This window comes from Rhea pennata, chromosome 3 (assembly GCF_028389875.1).
Source record: "Rhea pennata isolate bPtePen1 chromosome 3, bPtePen1.pri, whole genome shotgun sequence".
NCBI lineage: Eukaryota > Metazoa > Chordata > Aves > Rheiformes > Rheidae > Rhea > Rhea pennata.
This window is the reverse complement of record NC_084665.1, coordinates 111,705,289-111,724,119: the sequence shown is the minus strand read 5'-3', so window position 1 is coordinate 111,724,119 and position 18,831 is coordinate 111,705,289. Positions and strand designations below refer to the sequence as shown.

General features: G+C 39.2%; 1 protein-coding gene across 4 annotated transcripts in view; it reads right to left on the bottom strand.

Moving 5' to 3' along the window:
• Positions 1-6,289: 6,289 nt before the first annotated feature.
• RNF144A (ring finger protein 144A) overlaps positions 6,290-18,831 on the bottom strand; it is a 58,159-nt gene continuing 45,617 nt past the window's right edge. For all 4 annotated transcript variants that reach the window (XM_062573003.1, XM_062573004.1, XM_062572999.1 and 1 more), the window contains 6 exons: positions 15,340-15,444; positions 15,087-15,147; positions 13,838-14,045; positions 11,865-12,012; positions 10,364-10,453; positions 6,290-7,356 (listed from right to left, as the gene is read on the bottom strand). In XM_062573003.1, coding sequence (XP_062428987.1) covers positions 7,225-7,356; positions 10,364-10,453; positions 11,865-12,012; positions 13,838-14,045; positions 15,087-15,147; positions 15,340-15,444 — 744 coding nt within the window. In that variant the 3' untranslated portion in view covers positions 6,290-7,224. The remainder of the gene's footprint in view (positions 7,357-10,363; positions 10,454-11,864; positions 12,013-13,837; positions 14,046-15,086; positions 15,148-15,339; positions 15,445-18,831) is intronic.

The window sequence follows — 18,831 nt, the reverse complement described above, 5'->3', positions numbered from 1 at the left end:
AGGAGCTATCTCAGACACAAGGGCAGCAGCTGTCAAGCAGAAATGACTGTACCTTAAAGAGACCTCTGAATCTAAGGGAGCCCTGGGATCTTTAGGTACTGTAGTTTCCTGTATTTTCCACAGACAAATGGCACTGAGAAAAATGCCTGGATTAGTTGCCCCAGTTTTAGCCCAGATGAAAAGTTGACACAGGTGGTTCCTCAAAACTGCTTCCATGAGGCGCTCCTATTTTAATCCAGTTGCAACCTCCTTTCTGTTTCCCTCAAGTCCCAGCTGTAATGAGATACTAGACATTGCCTGCAGAGCCTTCAGTTCACCGTGTCCTCAGATCAAAGATGGGATCAAGGGCAACAATTGCTAATAAAAACAACGGCACCCCACACTAAACTTTTTCATCTCACATAACTCATTCATTGCCCTTTCCCAGTGCCTCTTCCTCCTGCTCAGGATCTCTCTGCTTTCTGCTCCATCCTGTTGGAAGCAGTGAGTTGACCCCAGCAACCACATATCTCTCAGGAGCCATTCTTCAGCAGGCAATGCTCTGCACCTGGACACCATACCCAGGTGCTGGGAAGCTAAGGGAAGTTGCAAGCAGAAGCTTCAGGCTGGAAGCGTCCTGCATTTGAGAAGGTCTCCTGTCTGCTACTACTCGATCAATGCTGACAGCTACGGAAATCTGCTAAACAACATACTATGATATGATGGGAACAAAGTGTTAGCAGTCTGGTAAGACACTACCCTGATCCTCTAGCAGCGCAATTTTTCATATTTGTGAGATCTTAAAAAATAAAAATTGATCTAGCTGAAAAACATGATCCTAACATCCCAAACATGCAGTATCTATCATGAACCAGGAGTTTTCCAGGGGTCCATAGAAGTTTGGCAGGGAGATGGTGGCAGTCAGGACAGCACACTCATATTTTCTTGAAAAGGTAGGGTTTGCGCTAGTGTTGGCAGCATCCTGAAGCATATCTTTAGGCTGTGAAAAACACAAGAAGCTAATTTTGCAATTTGCTTTATTCAGATAGACTTTGTGGGGGAGAACTTTGGAACAAGTATAAGTAGAATGAGCTAAAGGCAGGACTCTCAGTAATCACCCATCGCAGCTTGCCTTCTCTGCCAAACATGTTGACTGCTAAACGGATGGTTACACTTATTGTTTGGACAGTTGTATTGTTTCTGCAGAACATCTGTATTGAGGAACACAGATACAACAGCAGGCGTGGGTAGGAAGGGAGAAGAGAACAATTTGGCTCAGTTACAACATCCGCCAATTATAAAATATAGAGAAGATGAAATGTTATTAGCCAATACATAATGTGTTTTGAACCAACTGATTTTTTAGTGTTCCCTCTCCCTCTCTCCAATGGACTGATCAGTGCTCTCTGAACGCAGCATTTTGAAAGAGATCTCTGGTTTGCACCACATTTTTCAGTTGCAGATTGAAACATTTTTACGCTTATATCAGTTTTCTGGAAGTTCAAACACTTCGGACTTGTGACTTTCAGAAAAGGTTTATATATTCTCACAAAACAGAAGCAGTAACATATGTTAATATCCAGAGACTAGAACAGCCCAGCACAGTGTGCAAGGCCCATCATAACCCTGTTATTTTTAGGTATGATATCATTACGATTAACTCTGTGCAGGTTTTGAAACACAGGCTTTAAAAACTTGCGATAGAAATCTTGTTCATATAGATTTATGTGCAATACTCTTAAAGAAAGCCATGCCTTATTGTCTAAAATGGTGTTCAAAGACTGCACTCTGCTGGCTCATAGCAGCACCAGTTACAGCAAAGGCTTAAAATATTCTTTCAATATCCCTTTTAAAATGCATTAAAGAAAATTCTATCCACATTCCAACTCAAATATTGCTCACTCAATTTATACTCGTTGTAGAAGCTACATGACACTAACAAAAAGAGAACACTAACATTTACTGAGGCATAAAAATAAATAAATAATGTTGCATTATGTTCTTCTGCAAAGATAATTTTAAGACTTTGCACAGCCTTGTGTTTTTCTCCTGTGGGTAATCCCACAAAATGACAAGGTCATTCTCAAAGTGTACTGAGACCTCAGGCTTTTCAGGCAGCTCAAGCATTTCTACCACCCACCACACTCAAAACATCAACTCAAGCAAAGAGAAAAATAAAACATGTACTTGCTTTTAATCATTCTCAAAAATAAAGCACAGCAGCAAAGATCTCAGGGATGGCTGTGCCCATGGAGCTTAATTTAGGCTTGTATGAGCAGATGAGGCCAACAGAATCTGCTGGATTAATGGGTTATATTCACTCTCCTTTATGATCTGTATCTCTTTTTCTCTTACAGACTGTGGATGAAATCAGTCTCTCATATTGTGTCACACAAAACAGATCATGCGCCCAGAAGCCAGGTGGGATGACTCCAGGCCACAGGATTATTCTGAAGGAAGGAGGGGAAGAGGACAGAGCGTTTGCCCACAACAAAAACACTTTTCTTGACTGAACATAACACTGAACAGTCACTATGAAGAATCACAAGAGACGTACTCATTTAAAATATCTATTGAAATTACAAATTAAACTCTTCAATGTGATTCAAAGTACAAAACACAACATTAAAAGGCATTCAACAGCTCTTTTATACATCACAGTGTTAGTGGCACAAAATGTACTTACATTTCAAATACATCAACAGAACTATTTTTACACTGCTCAAATACATTATTTATACATACGCATGACTCCTTCATGCTTATCCCTATACAAGGTTAAAATACATCCGTGATAAAATGACCAAGAAAGGTTCAGTTATGTACCACGTACCTGTACCTAATGTTCCTGGAATTCTTATAAGACAGATACACAAATCAAAGCAATAATGAGGACCACAGGGCTCTAAACACAAACAGCATGCTTTGCTTAGTATAAGTGCACTAGCAATCAAGTGCTGATGCAGGCTTTTTTGATACCTTTAATATCACTGTCAGCAACAACCTCCATATTCTATCCATTTTCCTCAGGATGCCAGATTATATATACGAAACATACAAACTCTGGTTATAAAAGTAAATCTGCACAAAGTTTTATGCATGCTGTACCTTATTTGGAAGAAAACTCTTTGTATTAAACAGTTATTTTTAAACATATTATTTTTTCACAGTAAAAGGATTGCAGATGAAATGCAGAAAATAATATTTTTGTTTTTTCCTGACCATACCATTTTTAAATCAAAAAAGTCATCTTTTTTCTGATATACAAATATTTATCCTCTCCGCTCCATACACAAGAGAGCTTTCCACTAATTTTGACTGCATTTCCTGTATGTCAGGGCATAATTGTATGCTGAGAGTTGAGCCATTCAGCTCTCATTTGGGATCTTGCCTGATTCATAAGTCAGAGTATGTGAGGAAAGGTCATGCTGCTTGGTATGTGGGGGAAAGTATCCCAAACTCTTGGTATGCTGCAGTCAGCAGTAGGAGGATCAAGGATGAATGCCAACTTGCAAAAAAAATTAAATATTAACATAAACCACAGTAGGTATTTATATATAATCTTTCATCAGAGAATCTTGAAAAGCCTCAAAATCAATGTAATTATCCTCACAACACTCCTGTGAGGTAGCTGAGCATTATTCCATCCATTTAAGCGATTGCTAAATTGAGATAAAAGAAGAAAAGTGACTTGTCCAAGGTCACATGAGGAAGACCCAATGCTGCTGTCATTGAAGTCAGTGCAGGTTTTTTTACTGATCTTGCTCAAAACTGACTCGAGCTCAACTAATAACAAGTCCAAGGGGAAGCAAAGCCTTGGAAGTCCTGACTCCACACTCACTCCTGTGCTCACTAGACAAGACACTGCTTTATCTCAAAAGAACACATAAACCATGTATTGTTAAAAAAACTCCATTAAAACAGCATTTAAGGCAATGTGTACAAACTAAATCATAGCATAACCGTAAGAATGCAACAAAAATCATGCAGTGAATCTCATTTTTTAGATGAAAATTCAAAAAGACAAAGCTGTTACAACAGTGTCATCTGAAAAGCTGCAGAAACATAAACATTCCCTTTTCTGTCTTAAATGTCAGAGTTTAAAATAATATATTTACAGTCTGATTTCAGGGTATTAGATGTCACACTATCAACATAAACTGTAACACAAAAAAGGCCGAACCTCAGTACATCACTACCAAAAATACACAGCTTAGGAAACAAAACAGCATTAAAAAGAGCAAAAAGAGACAAACAAAAAATCCCCCAAAGCTACGCAGAAGAAATGACATTTAGCATACCTGAAAGGATTAGGTATTTGGTAAGTGTGTGTAGGCGTATGGTCTATCCCAAGAGCCAGAATGTGTACCAAGTGACATGCCACAGAGATCTCCAGTAGCATTTCAAGTAGTTGAGACCAGAGTCAGAGATGCATCTGTTATAAACTACCATTATAAAACATTTATGTTTATAAAGGTTTTTTTCACTTCCGTTTGTTTTTTTTTGTTGTTGTTTGTTTGTTTTTGTTTTTGGTTTTTTTGAATCTGGACATGCCTTAATTTTGACATTGATTATTAACTGGCCACCCAGGAGACAGTAGTTCTCTACCACAGAAAGTAAGATTTGCTGTATTGCCACACAAAGACTGTCTCTAAGAAAGGCACAGTAGAAAATAAACCACGTACCATGACACCGCAGATACTGTTAACAGGCCACCGCACCTTTGCTGCCGTCTAACACTCCAGTAGAACTGGTCACTAGAACCAGTGCCACACAGGAAAATCTCTTAGTGCTCACAGTTAGAAAATTAACAACCCAGGAAATCTTTATGTCCATTTTTTTTTTCTCCAGTTAAATCGAGTTACAGGGCCAGAGATGAAGGGCCATGGTTCAAGCTGTCTCACCCAGCCTGACAAGCTTACCTGCAGGAGGCTGTCACTCACACAAGGGTTTCTGTTATTCCTGCACATTGAAACAATGACTCAAGATAAGCCAAGCTTAAACAGTGCTCTGCTTTGGTATCTTTGGTGATACGGACTTATTTGCTGCCAGAACCGGAGTGAGATGACCACTTCGCTGCCCACTGAATCCAGCAGTGCTTTACACACTACTTGGCAGCTGGCAAACAAAGTGACTGGATCTGTTACCTAACTTTCCTCTAGGAATATTTTTTGAATAAGTACGCAATTTTTAATAACAAAGATGATCTAAAATACTGGCTAAAAAGAACCATGAAAACAAAAATATATAATACAAGCAAAGATCTGAACTGTGCACTGCCATAAAAACGCAAAGATATAAGGAATTCAGAATTGCTGGTAAACAGATATTCTTTTCCTTCTTGTTATAATAGCTGAACTCATTAAAATCAAGCTAAACAGCAAACATGCAGTTTCTGGAGGTAAAATTTGCATTTAGATACAATTTGGATCTGGATACCTTTAAAATTTAAAAAAAGGGGAAGAAAGAATTCAAGAGTAGTTTTATAAAAGAACAGCGGCCTTTTCAAAACCTTACTCTCCAATTATTTTATTTAACAAGCAGTATAAAATAAAAGGTAATGGAAAAAGGTGTCACTTCCTTATGACTGAGCTATGAAAATGTAATCCCAGCCTGTGAGAGTAGCCAGAAACAGTTGCATTTAAAGGTCCTGATACATTTTCAGTGCAAAGTTTCCCTAGCTTCAGTATATTCACCTACCTCAGTAAATCGATAATGCACAGGCATAAGTGATAATGAAATAAATGCAGTCAAACTTCAGTCACGTGCCATTCAAAATAATTTTTTCTCCAGTATTATACATAAACATACGCAGCAATTCAGGTGCATCGTATTTCATGATGAGACGTCATTAGTTAAATTCTTATAGTCTTTAAAAACAGCTAAGATCATATTCCACAAAATGTTACTAAATAAAAACTAGTATGATTAACAGTATGTTGACTAGCATATTTTACTACTCTGGAAACATACAGCACTGTGAATCTGAAAAACTATCAAACCAGGTCACTGATTCATTATCAAATAAAAACTTGTCACGGTATTGTTCTTAACAGCATACACCATACAATATTAACTCTGAAAATGGGCTAAGTAGTTTAAATGTTAAATACAACTTCCACAAATATCCCAGGCATTTTTATTACGAACTACAGGGATCATCCTGACGCTTAGATTTTTTATACTTAAAAGGAAAGATTCATTGATAACCCAAAGCCTGCTGAATAGTAAAATTAGTCCTGTATTTTTAATAACTGCCCTTAAGACAGAAGCAAGCTATCTTGAACTTCGAAAATATTTCAATAGCACAGCTATTTACACATTTGGTTTAAATAGGATTATATATATATATATATATATATATATATCTATATAAAAAGATTAAGATACCTGGATTAGAAGTTACATAGCCCTATGAGTGTAGCAGAACCCTAAACGACAGCAAATATAACAATTTTAAAAAAATAGTGGTCCAGTGGTAATCATTAGCATCAATGTATCTTTAAAAGAATCTTGATTGGATAGCAGGTTTGTGTCACCACTCAACCTTACAGCTTCATAAACCAACTTCAGAAATGTAGCTTTCAATCAATTCCCACACTTCCTAAAATTCCCAGAAGGCAACAGGGATCAATATTGTCCCCCTATCCCTCCCCAATTTTCAAGAAAGGCATAGGATGGCCTATATGCACCTTAATGATTTTGTTATTCTTGGAAAAAAAATGCCCTAAAAAGGATGCAGCGATGTCAATATTAACAAAAAACAGAAATGTAATAGGCATGTTAAAGTCACACTAAGTTGACTATCCAATTTAAATGATAGGCAGCTTAAATACATAGAGGAATAAGACACCAAATTTTGAAGCAAATGGATATGCAAAAGGTTTACATTGTATGTATTTTTAAGTTGTTGTGCTGATGTCATTCAGCACCGTTCCCAGTCCACCAAGAGCAACAGAAACCTTCTGCATTATTTTTCACAGAATCAGCTCTTCATTTCAGATAGCTACCTTGGTCCACAGTCTTCCTTAAGCACCAAACTTGCCTTCCATTACCCTTCTTGTCTAATATCAGTTGATCTGTGCAACAGTATTAAAAATAAACAGTTCCTGGAACCAACACTGCGTGTCAACAAAAAGCAGAACAGGCCAAATAAGGCTACAGCAATGTAAGTGCAAGAGGGAAACAACAACAGCCACAATAAAATCAAAACATATGTTGTGATGAGTCCAATCTTCTCTCAGTCTAGGTAGGCAAAGGGTCATCATCTCCTTTACTACATTTGCACTTGCAGCACAGAACAAATGGTGTAGCAAGTAAAAGGAAAGGGGAGGCCACCAAAAGGAGAAGACCAAATCCTGCAAAAATTCCTACCACCTGAAGGAGAAATCAGAGAGTAAATTTTCATTTTTCATTGCTCCAGTCAAACCCATGTTACACAACTCAGTTCCATCATATAAAGCGACACAGATGCTTATTTGTGTTGCTTTGCTATATCTCAAACATCTAATGAAGCAACTGATTAGATACTTTTTTTCCTTTTTTCTTGATCAAAGATAAATATTAAATACTGGGGACATGACTACAAGACAGTTAGACTCCCACTGTTAAACGCTCGCCTACTTGCTGAAGAAAACTCCAAAAAGAAGCAGTCAAGACAGGATCTGGAGTTGTCAGAAAGACTCCCATAACTTTCCCACCAGCACAAACACAAGGTTGGAAATCTCAGCCTTGGACTGCAAACAGTATGAACAACAGGATGACTTTGCATATGCCAAATAGTGAACCTGAGCTCACTCCGCTGCCTCAGGGGACATGACCTAACTCCATCTAAAAGCATTTTTTCCACTTACATTTATTGATCACCCTCTTTCTAGCACTAGCAGAAAAGCTCAGATCAGCTAATGCTGTCAGTGTGCCAAACTTCATTAGTTTCTATAGAGTTTAAATTTGGAAAATCATTTAAAAAGAAATCAAGTTGAGAGGCACTGCCTGAGAAAGTTTCCTATTTCCCACAAGCGACAGTAATAGTAAGGCTGGGACAATATGTCTACAAATTATTTGAGAAAACACTTAGACTGATTCACATGACAGCATCTGTGAATAACTGTGAATAATGAGGGCAGGAGTGGAATAATAACCTGCTAACAAAAATTCACAACAGAAGGCAAAATGAAATTAGAGTGCATTGCTCGATAAGGATTCTTCTAGCCAAGGTTAGATGTGCCATTTCAATTAGCTGGCAAATATTTAATTTGCCATGGTATAGGAAGAATGACTTGCTAGCACCAACCGTGGATAATCTCCCTTTTTGATTACTGTGTAGTTCTTTCTGTAATTTCACTACCCAGCTATCTGGGAGACGCGGGGCTGGAACCAAAGGCTCGTTTCGGCAGATGGCGCTGTTGCACAGACACAATTTTGAAGAGCGAAGCCTTCGCCCTGGCATTACGTAACACGACGCCAGAATTTTTCAGTCGTGTCTTTTGGCTGCCTACGGATAAGAAGCTCAAGCTTTCCTAGACTAATAATCTTATTTCTCGCCAAGAGTAATTTCTCTTTAAACTTCAGTAGTGTGCGTGTTTCACTAATTCTTTTTCTGAAGGTGCTGACGATCTGATGCAACTTTCTTTTACTAATGTCTGCATACATTTGCTATAGACAGAAAAGAAAGCTAACTTCTCAGCTGAAACGGCTTTAAAAAGCGAGCTGCATCTGCCCCCATCCTGCTATACAGAAACAGCCTGCACTTTCCCAGCTCTTCGCAGTCCTGGCTAAGAGCGCACAGTAGGGCACTGCTAGCTAGACAAAAACAAGGTGGAAGGTAGCATTTCAGAGCACTGGACTGGCCACTGCTGATATTTATGAGGTACCTACGAGGACTTCCTTTCAGCCCCAATATGCTCTTTAAGAATTCACCAAGTTTCTTGCTTCTTATTCCTTTTTTTTTAAAAAAAAAAAAAAAAAAAAAAAAAAAAAGAAGAAGAAGAAAAACAAGCAGGTTGCCTGCCAAGTATTAATTACTCATTTTTCACTTGAATTCAGTTGCTCATGAACAGCTGAGTTTTCACATCCAGAAGCAATCTTCCCTACAGAGCATCACATCATTCCCTCCAGCCAAAATAAATATATTTTTTAAAAAACCCACACATAACAAACCAAAGGCTCATTTCAACTTGCCTTAGATAAATACTCAATGAAATCTAATATAAGGAAATGATTACAGTGCTGATTTGTCTTCAGTAAGTTTAGCAGAACTGCAACGCCAATGGTAGAGAATTACTACTTTCTTTCTCGTGATGAAGAGAACATCAAATATACTGTCTATCAAACATAGTTGTACCAACTACTGTGGCCAAGTACAGTTTCAAATATCACAGTAATCATCTCATATTGCAGGCATATGAAGAGTGAATAAAAAGCTTAGGTACTAGTTCTGTAACCTATATATTTTCTAATATATTATTGGCTAAGTCAAATAAAAAACAGTCCATCACTTTTACACTTAGGTGTGTGTACAGAGAAAGACGGGTGCAATCTTTCTCATTTCATTTCAGATACCTGCATTTTAGCTGTTTGTACAGGCTTGGCACTTATTGCCCAGATTTGGGATTTATGCTCAAACGGAAAGAAATCTGTATTTCAAATTAAGTACTTCATCTGAAGCAAAGGTAGATATTTACTGGCATACTGCTAATTTAGGAAGAGATGACTCATACTCCAAATGTACCTATTTCTCTAAAGTGACTATAAAGGTGATACACTTGCCTAACTCATAGTTTGGCATTTGTATGTGTTAAACTAGGGCAGGGAGCTCTTCCGTAATATAGCATTCATGTTGGATCCAGCAAGACTTGATCTAGGCTATAAGAAGTATCCCCAAACTTTTTGCAACTGTCAATTTGAACAGCGTTTGGAACAAATGACAAGCCCACTTGGATACCTACTAGAGGATCTAGCTTTACCCAACCTACATGAATGAGTCAACTTGAGTTCATAGTAAGATTATGAAGATCATGAGATTCCTTTCTAGTTCTGGACTATGAGCTAAAGATCTCTTGGAAGATGGGCTTCCCTGTTAATTGTATGGATAGTGTCAACCCAGTATGTCCATCAGGTATATTAAGAATTTATTTACATTGGCACTTAACTTGCCATGCAGACATACCATACCATCAGCATTCTGAAAGGCTTTCTGTCAAATACATCCTTTTTGGGAGTGCTAAGAGCATTCCTACAGGCCTCTTTAAATCCACTACAGAAATTAGTCAACATATAAGAATTTGACTCCTAGATATTAAAAGAAATAAAGCAAAGGAAAGTTCTGTCATCACTGCATTGTTTCACTGTAGACTTCATGCAGACTTACAGATCTGACCTTTACCTGTGTTCTGTGCCAGATAACAGAGGCCCTGGAGTGTCCCAACTTGTTTCGACAAGGTCCTTTGTCATAATGTATAAGCAGAAAATCATCCTACAAAAAAATAATAAATGGAAACATATGCAATAAACAAAAGTACAAATTGTTAAGTTATGAAATACTATGTCCCAAGAACTTACAACCAGGAATTGTACAGGAAGATAAAATCTTGGTAAAGCGAACTTTGGCCAGGTCCAACCTTTTGAAAGTGCTTTGTTTACAGTTAAGTGTCTTCACAAGTAGGTTTGTTTAAGAACTGTTGTTTAACTATAATGAATCTCTTCTTCCACAGGCTCTCAAGCTGCATATTTAAATGCTAGTATAGTTTAGTACGAGAATCTGAGAAAGTAAGCTAGCCACTACATTTCTCTCTCTCTCTTTCTCCCTTCCACACAAAAACACACATATACACACAAAGAGACAGAGAGAGAAAGAAAGAGAGCAAAGAAAGTGAGTATTTGTACAAAGATGTGCCAAACTTTGTTCTTAGTGGAAGAATAAAAAGACAATACAAATACAGGAGAATACATGAGAAAGACTTCCGTACCTGTCCTGTCACACTTCCATACCCCAGCCAAGGTAGCAGGCCAGTACCAAAGGCTGTGAGGGGGAACCAAGGGCTCTAATTTTTAACTGAGTATGAAAGTGCCTGTGATTTAAGAACTCTCAGTAAAGCATTCAAATGGGATAACAGCAGGATTCTGGATAGTCTGAGTACCTTTTGGGGACATAAAACACTTCCTTTGCTATAAAATAAAGTGGATGACATGGAAATAGATATCGTATATTGTATATACGCTGAGCTTGGGCAGAAACACATGACAGGTAACAGCTTATTCCTTGTGTTAGAACATTGTATTTGTTTTGATATAGCAGATGAATTTCTTGTTTAGCAGATGAGTTTCTTGTTCCATAGAGGATAATGAGCAGTAAGTAAATCTGACTTCTAAACTCCTGTACTAAAATGCATGGTGGCACAATGAACTTAAGAGTTTCTCTGTTAAATCTCCACAGAACTGAGAACATTACTATATTCATCCTGAAACTCCTTCAAAAAGGAGAATATTAAAAAGCCAATCTTGAAAGAAGTATTATCAAAACAACTAAGCCAGATGCCATGCAGAGATGGTCAATAAAATATTTTCATAAAATTTTACTTTACACTAATACTTTTTTCCTGTCTCATGCTGGCAAAATAGTAAGATCACACAGATCAGTCAAGCAGAATTAAGTATACAAAGCTTATCAAATTAACAGCTACAGCTCTGGTGGATTCCATCCCACCCATCCCAGTTTGGCAGAAGGAAATACAAAAATACTGTTGTGACAGAAAGCGTAGAAGACAAGGCAAGAAAGAGGAAGAGCTGGCTAGTGAGGGAGTATATAATTCATTAATGAGACAGTTAGATGGCAAAGCAATGAACTCCCTAGCTTCTGAGAGCCAGAGTATGCTGTGTGTACTCACATCGAGGGATTCCAGACAGTACCAGCAAAAGGCATGTTTGCAGTTCTTACACATCATCTGGGCACAGCCTTCATCTCGCTCAATGTAAACTTTGCACTTTGGACAGCGCTTGATTGGAGCATCATCTTCTTCCATTTTAAAAATCGAACTGTGAAGGAGAATGGTGAATTAATAAGATATGCAGCCATGTCAGTTTAGAAGAGAACTTCTTAGAACTGTGGTAAGTAGATATGTCTACTTTTTCCCTTATTAAAAAAAAAATTAATATAGATCTAGGTATTCAGCTGAGTTCTATTATTCAGATATTTTGTCTATACTGTATTTTTCAAACATACCTCTAGCATGAAGAAAGCTAAAGATTACAATGGCCACATAAGAGTCAGGACATTTTCTTTACCATATATGTACCAACAGTTTTTGTAATTGAGCGATGTTGGTAACACTATACAATTTCCTCTTGAAATATCAGATGAGTAGCTAATTCACAGCTAAATACTTTGTATGTCTAGATCATTTTATTTTCCCTCTATTCTTTTCCCTCAGAAGAGAAGTCGAAGGTATCCCCCAACGACACAGTGAGTCCAGACTGCAATCCCTGCGGCCAGGGTATCAGGGGAGATTGCCTGTCTCTGCCTTCCTTAAGGCTCCTCCCTAGGAATTTTCCTCCAAATCAAGAACCACAAGCTTTTCTGGGTTTACTGTTCTTTCAGACTTGATCTCTTTTCATCTCCAATATTATCCAGTCAAAACATGGTTCACAAATTTGAGTCAGAAACACTTCTTCTTGTGTCTTGTACCAGTCTGCAAAACTGTAGGACCTCACCTCATTGAGTGGATACAGCACAGAGAGCAGGAACGTAGAAACACTGGAAGAATATTTATTTCCCTAGAGTAGCTTTCTACACTATCAAGGCTTTATTCACTCCAACAACTAAAACATGCCCTGACAATTGACATTTCCTGCAGCTACTACTGATGGGAGACACAAAAACAACTGATAGCAAAGCAAACTGTTAGCAAGTTGTAGTAAAACAGGACTGACTCTTGATTGATTGCTGTTTGCCTATGTATGCGTGCGTGTGTATATATATATATGTATATATACACACACACATATATATATACACACACATATATACACACACATATATTATATATCACATATATACACATATATATCTTCATTAGTCATATTAGTCACACTAGTAGCAACCATATCACAGAAGAAAGCTTCGAATCCATAAACTGCAAAAACTAAAAGCAACCAAAACACTAAAGAAAATACATCAAGTCCTTTACTTTGCCATGAGGTTTATTGAGTTTGAGTTCTGGCTGAAGCACACATGAAATCCACATGCCAGAGTTATAATATTTGACCAGGAACTGATCATGACAGGATCCTAGCTAATCATCTATTATAGCAAAGGTTGAAAGAAGACAACTTAGGAATAGCTAAGTCCAAAGGTTAGCCAGGGCTTTAATGATACCTTGAACTGCTATACAGTCTTCAAAGAAGCCCAAACTTTGAGTGAGACATGTACACCATGGCCTCTCTTATTCATTGGCTGCAGTATGCCAGTGGAAACAGCTCAGAGATTTTTTCACTTGTCCTCAGAGCTCAAAATCATTGTCCAGATGTGCAACAGTTGAGATGCTTGGCAGCGTATCCTAAAAAAATACTGTCTAGGACATAATGACAAACCCTCAGGCTGCTTAAAATAGGTTCTGTGAGGAGAAGCTCATCAGCTGGCTATGTGTCTCTGTGCTTTGGTGGAGATGGTAGCAAGGAATGGAGGCCATCAAGACTTACCCATTTTTGGAACATAGCATTAACTGGAGAACTAGAGTGAAGGAAATAGCTTTAAAACAAAAAAATGAAGCAATTGGAAAATGCCTCTTTACTATTTGCATTCCTGTTTGTGAAAAGATTCAGTGTTTTCTTTCTAGATTCTTTGTCATTTGCAATACTATACCTTGTTTCTCCTGGAAGAAAGGAGATTGGCATATTCTCTTGACAGCCTTGACCTGGGTGCCAGTTGGATTTGCAAGCAGAGCAGAACTCTATGTCACAGGCTTTGCACTGGACCAGCTGCGGGTTCTGAGGGCTTGATTCCTGGAGCTGGCAAACTGCCTGGCAAGTAGAGGAGGGACACCAAGTCCGACATGGATCCAAAAGCACTTCTGTAAGGAGGTATAAAAGAAATAAACTCAAAGGTAGTTACAAGACTGGCCTTCCATAACACTATGTTCCAGATGAGGTTGACTGGCAAAGCATTTGGACACCCATCTTTTCAAAAGTAGCCTTTTAATTTACTTTACTGAGTTCAACATAAATTTGGCCTGCTTTGCAAACAGGCACCAACTAAGATTAAAACTAAACTCAATTTCCAGAGTCTGAATTAATTGCTCACTTTCATTCACTGAACCAAACCTATTCTGAGAATGGAATGCAATATTCTTCTTCAGTTATACTGAAGAAAAGAGTATAACTTATGCACTAAGAGTATAATGCACCAGAAAGTGTTTTTACAGTGCCGTTGCCCAGTGGGGCTCTATTTCAAGTTGGCCACTGCACTAACATAATCACATGATTAGCAATAATGCAAGACTGTTGCAATAATGCAACTTCACCCCTTTCCTGAAGGCTGCTTACTGGTAACTCACTTCATGTTTCAATACAACAGTCAATAAAAATATACTACTGATTCGCATGGTCTCTTAGCTGGGTATATCGCTTGGTGAAAACCTGACTGCAAGCTCTCTATAGCCAAACATACTGTATTTTCATTATGAAACTCTGCCCAACTGTGTATCACCATAGTGAGAGGCATAGATACCCAGTCAGCTTATATCCTCATAAAAGTTAACAAGGTTTACTCTTCAGACACCTAACTGCCTAATACTTCCACAGCAGATGCTAGTATAAGAGATAATGGTAACTCCATAAAACGGGTCAGCCGTCTAGGGTACTGGCAGTCAACTCAACCAGCTTTATAGAGCAATAGAAAACATAGTAATTTTCTTTCCTTATTTTCTTTCCAGAATGTTGCAAAAGACATCATACTGGCATGAACAGAAAGAATTTAAGCTTTTCTTTTTTGATGATGAAATAATTAATGCACAACACTACTGCTTGAACATGCACAGGACTAGATTTTGAGTTTTAGGATTGTTCTGGAGTGATCCTGTTCCCACAACAGTACACAGGATAGTATACGTTACCTCTTTCAAACTGTAGCTTCTTGTATCTTTGCATGATTTCTGATGCAACCATGCACTCAATCTGTTGAAGGAAGGAAAAGGCAAATTTCCAATTAAGAATAGCATAATCTAATGCATTTTCAATAAATAGAGACAAAATATTTAACCTTTACCGAATCATTAAAAGCATACATTGTCAGCAATGAGTGAGCAAGACACATTTGAACATTAAGGAAGGTAGGGGAAGGGGAGAAAAATTGTAATAAAAACATACCTCATTTTCTTGTAGATGACCTCGCTTTGGGCAGGCAGCATCAGGGCAACTAATTGCTGTTTCTAGACCTTCTTTGATCAAAAGCTCCACATACTGTTTTAGGCACTGCAAGAAAGCCAAAGATTGAGTTAATTGCTCCACCAAGAATAAAACACTCAATATTTTAATAATTTTAATTTGAAAATCCGAGGAACTTAAATCTCTTTTAGAAAACAGACATTGTGCCCCATTTACAACAGTGGAGCATACTTACAGGCTTAGTCAAGGTTATACTCTCAAATAGCAAACAGCAAGTTCATTTCCTGGGTGTGTTCATCAAATACCTCTCCCTCAATTTGAAAAAAAATGTAGAAAATATTAAAAAATAAAAATGGGGAAAAGAGACCAATTAAATTGGGAGCTAGAAAAATAACAAGATGAAATTAGATTAACTGCTCTCCAAAAATCTTTATGTGACTGGAAACCCCAACATAGCTTAGCAAGCAGTAACTACCCATAACCAGACATCAGTCAAGAACGACAAAAAGCAAATGGGAGTGTTTCTTGCTTTTATTTTGGGAAAATAACTATTTTTCCTTCATGGATAAAGATATTTTCTCTTCCATAGGATGGAAAAAAAAAAAAAAAAAAAAGAGAGAGAGAGAGAGAATTAGGACTCCCAGAACTACAGTTTCCATGGGGACTGAATAATAAACATTGTTGATACAAATGCTTTCCTCCCATAGCAACCATAGCATTTTAGCCAAGTCATAACTGAAAATGTGGCACGTAACACACTTGTGCACAGTATGGCTGTCAATAAGACAAAGAAGAAAGGTGGATATTTAGACCAAGGTCAAATTAAGACCAAATTCTATCACTTCTGAAGAGCAAGCAGCGTCAAGTAGAGAAGACAATATATTTTACTAGCATTGATTTGCTTGGCCTGATAACGTTGACTTTTTATTGCAGCAATGGCGTATATGGAGGCTGCTATCCATCCACCCTTGGCTTTCTACTCATCCTCCTCTACTCACAGAATCACAGAATAGCTGAGGTTGGAAGGGACCTCTAGAGATCATCTAATCCAACCTCCCTGCTCAAGCAGGGTCACCTAGAGCATGTTAGACAGGATTGTGTCCAGGCCGATTTTAAATATCTCCAGAGAAGGAGACTCCACAACCTCTCTGGGCAACCTGTGCCAGCACTCTGTCACTCTCACAGTAAAGAAGTTCTTTCTTATATTCAGGCAGAACTTCCTGTGTTTCAGTTTGCGTCCACTGCCTCTTGTCCTGTCGCTTGGCACCACTGCAAAGAGTCCAGTCCCATCCTCTTGATACCCTCCTTTAAGATATTTATAGATATTGGTAAGATCCCCTCTCAGTCTTCTCTTCTCCAGGCTAAACAGGCCTAGCTCTCGCAGCCTTTCCTCATAGGAGACATGCTTCAGTCCTCTGATCATCTTTGTAGCCCTATGCTGGACTCTCTCCAGTAGCTCCATGTCTCTGTTGTACTGGGGAGCCCAGAACTGGATGCAGTACTCACCAGGGCCTCACCAGGGCTGAGTAGAGGGGCAGGATCACCTCCCTCGACCTGCTGGCAACACTCTTCCTAATGCACCCCAGGAGACCACTGGACTTCTTGGCCACAAGGGCACGTTGCTGGCTCACGGTTAACTTGTTGTTCACCAGGTCCTCCCAGGTCCTTCTCTGCAGAGCTGCTCTCCAGAAGGTCAGCCCCCAGCCTGTAATGGTGCCTACGGTTATTTCTCCCTAGGTGCAGGACTCTGCACTTGCCCTTGTTGAACCTCAGGAGGTTCCTCTCTGCCCATCTCTGCAGCCTGTCCAGGTCTCTCTGAATGGCAGCACAGCTCTCAGCTATATTAGCCACTCCTTCCAGCTTGGTATCATCAGCAAACTTGCTGAGGAGGCATTCCGTTCCTTCATCCAGGTCACTGATGGATAAGTTGAACAGGATGGGACCCAGTAAGCTACACCGCTAGCTATAGGCCTCCAACTAGGCTCTGTGGCCCTGATCACAACCCTCTGAGCTCTGCCTTTCAGCCAGTTCTCAGTCCGTATCACTGTCCACTCTTCTAGCCTGCACTTCCTGAGCTTACCTAGCAGGATGTTATGGGAGACAGTGTCAAAAGCTTTGCTTAAGTCAAGGCAGACAACATCCACTGCTGTCCTCTCATCCACCCAGCCAGTCATTCCATCAGAGAAGGCTATCAGGTTGGTTAAGCAGGATTTCCCCTTGGTGATTCCACGCTGACTGCTCCTGATCACGTTCTTTTCCTCCATATGCTTGGAGATGAGAACCAGAACGAGCTGTTCCATTACCTTTCCAAGGATGGAGGTGAAGCTGACTAGCCTGTAGTTGCCTGCGTCCTCCTCCTTGCCCTTCTTGAAGACTGCAGTGACACTGGTTTTCTCCCAGTCCTCAGGTACCTCTCCAATTCTCCTCAACCTTTCGAAGATGATGGAGAGTGGTGTAGCAACAACATCCACCAGCTCCCTCAGTACCCATGGGTGCATCCCATCTGGGCCCATGGATTTGTGGATGTCAAGTTTGCCTAAAAGATCTCTAACCTGATCCTCCTCGACCAAGGGAAAGTCTTCCTTTCTTTGGACTTTCTGTCTTGTCTCCAGGCTGTGGGATTCCTGAGGGCTACCCTTAGCAGTAAAGACTGGCAAAGAAGGCATTCAGTAACTCTGCGTTTTCTGCATTCTTTGTCACCAGGGCCCCTACCCCATTCAGCTGCAGGCTGCAGCTGTCTGCTGGAGAGGTGAAGGGAGAGATGGAGAAAGAGAGAGAAATCCTTTTCTCTCCATATCCCACAGAACTTCATCAACCTTACACTACAGAGAAGAAAAATGCAGGACTATTTTCTAGAGATCACCCTATGAACTTCTCATCCTGCTTGCGGGACTCCCAAGGGCTCAAACGGCAACAACAAATGGGAGAAAATTATGGAAAATAGATCCCCCAACTCCCAGTTACCAGATATGCAGAACAGAAACTAAGATTAGACCAGCACTGGAGTGAAATGAGGATACAAAGCAAGTTTGGCACACTGTTGGATCGGAAGCAAGAGGGATTATACACTCTGCAGCAAGTGGGCAAAATGTAGACCTCGAATACCATTTTATGACAGAATTTTCAAACACGTCACCAACCTTTAATCAGTGTGGAAAGGCAAAGGGCTGCATCACTTTTGCAGATTCCAGCATGCCTAACTGCAGTTCACAGCACAAAGCCACCTCTTTACTCCAGTCACACCATCTAATAGGCCCTTCATTCAAGCCTAACTCTTTGGATGTTGCTTATATTTGCTAAGGTCCAGATTTAGAGTCTGCTTGTTCAGCCTCTTCTCTTTTTGTTCTGTTTCTTAACATGTCTGTTCTGCTCCTTTCAGAGAATTTATCACCTATCTTAACATTTTATTTTAGTTTTTACCTCTTACACCTCAATTGCCACAAAATCTTCACTTCCTGCCCACATAGTTTCTGC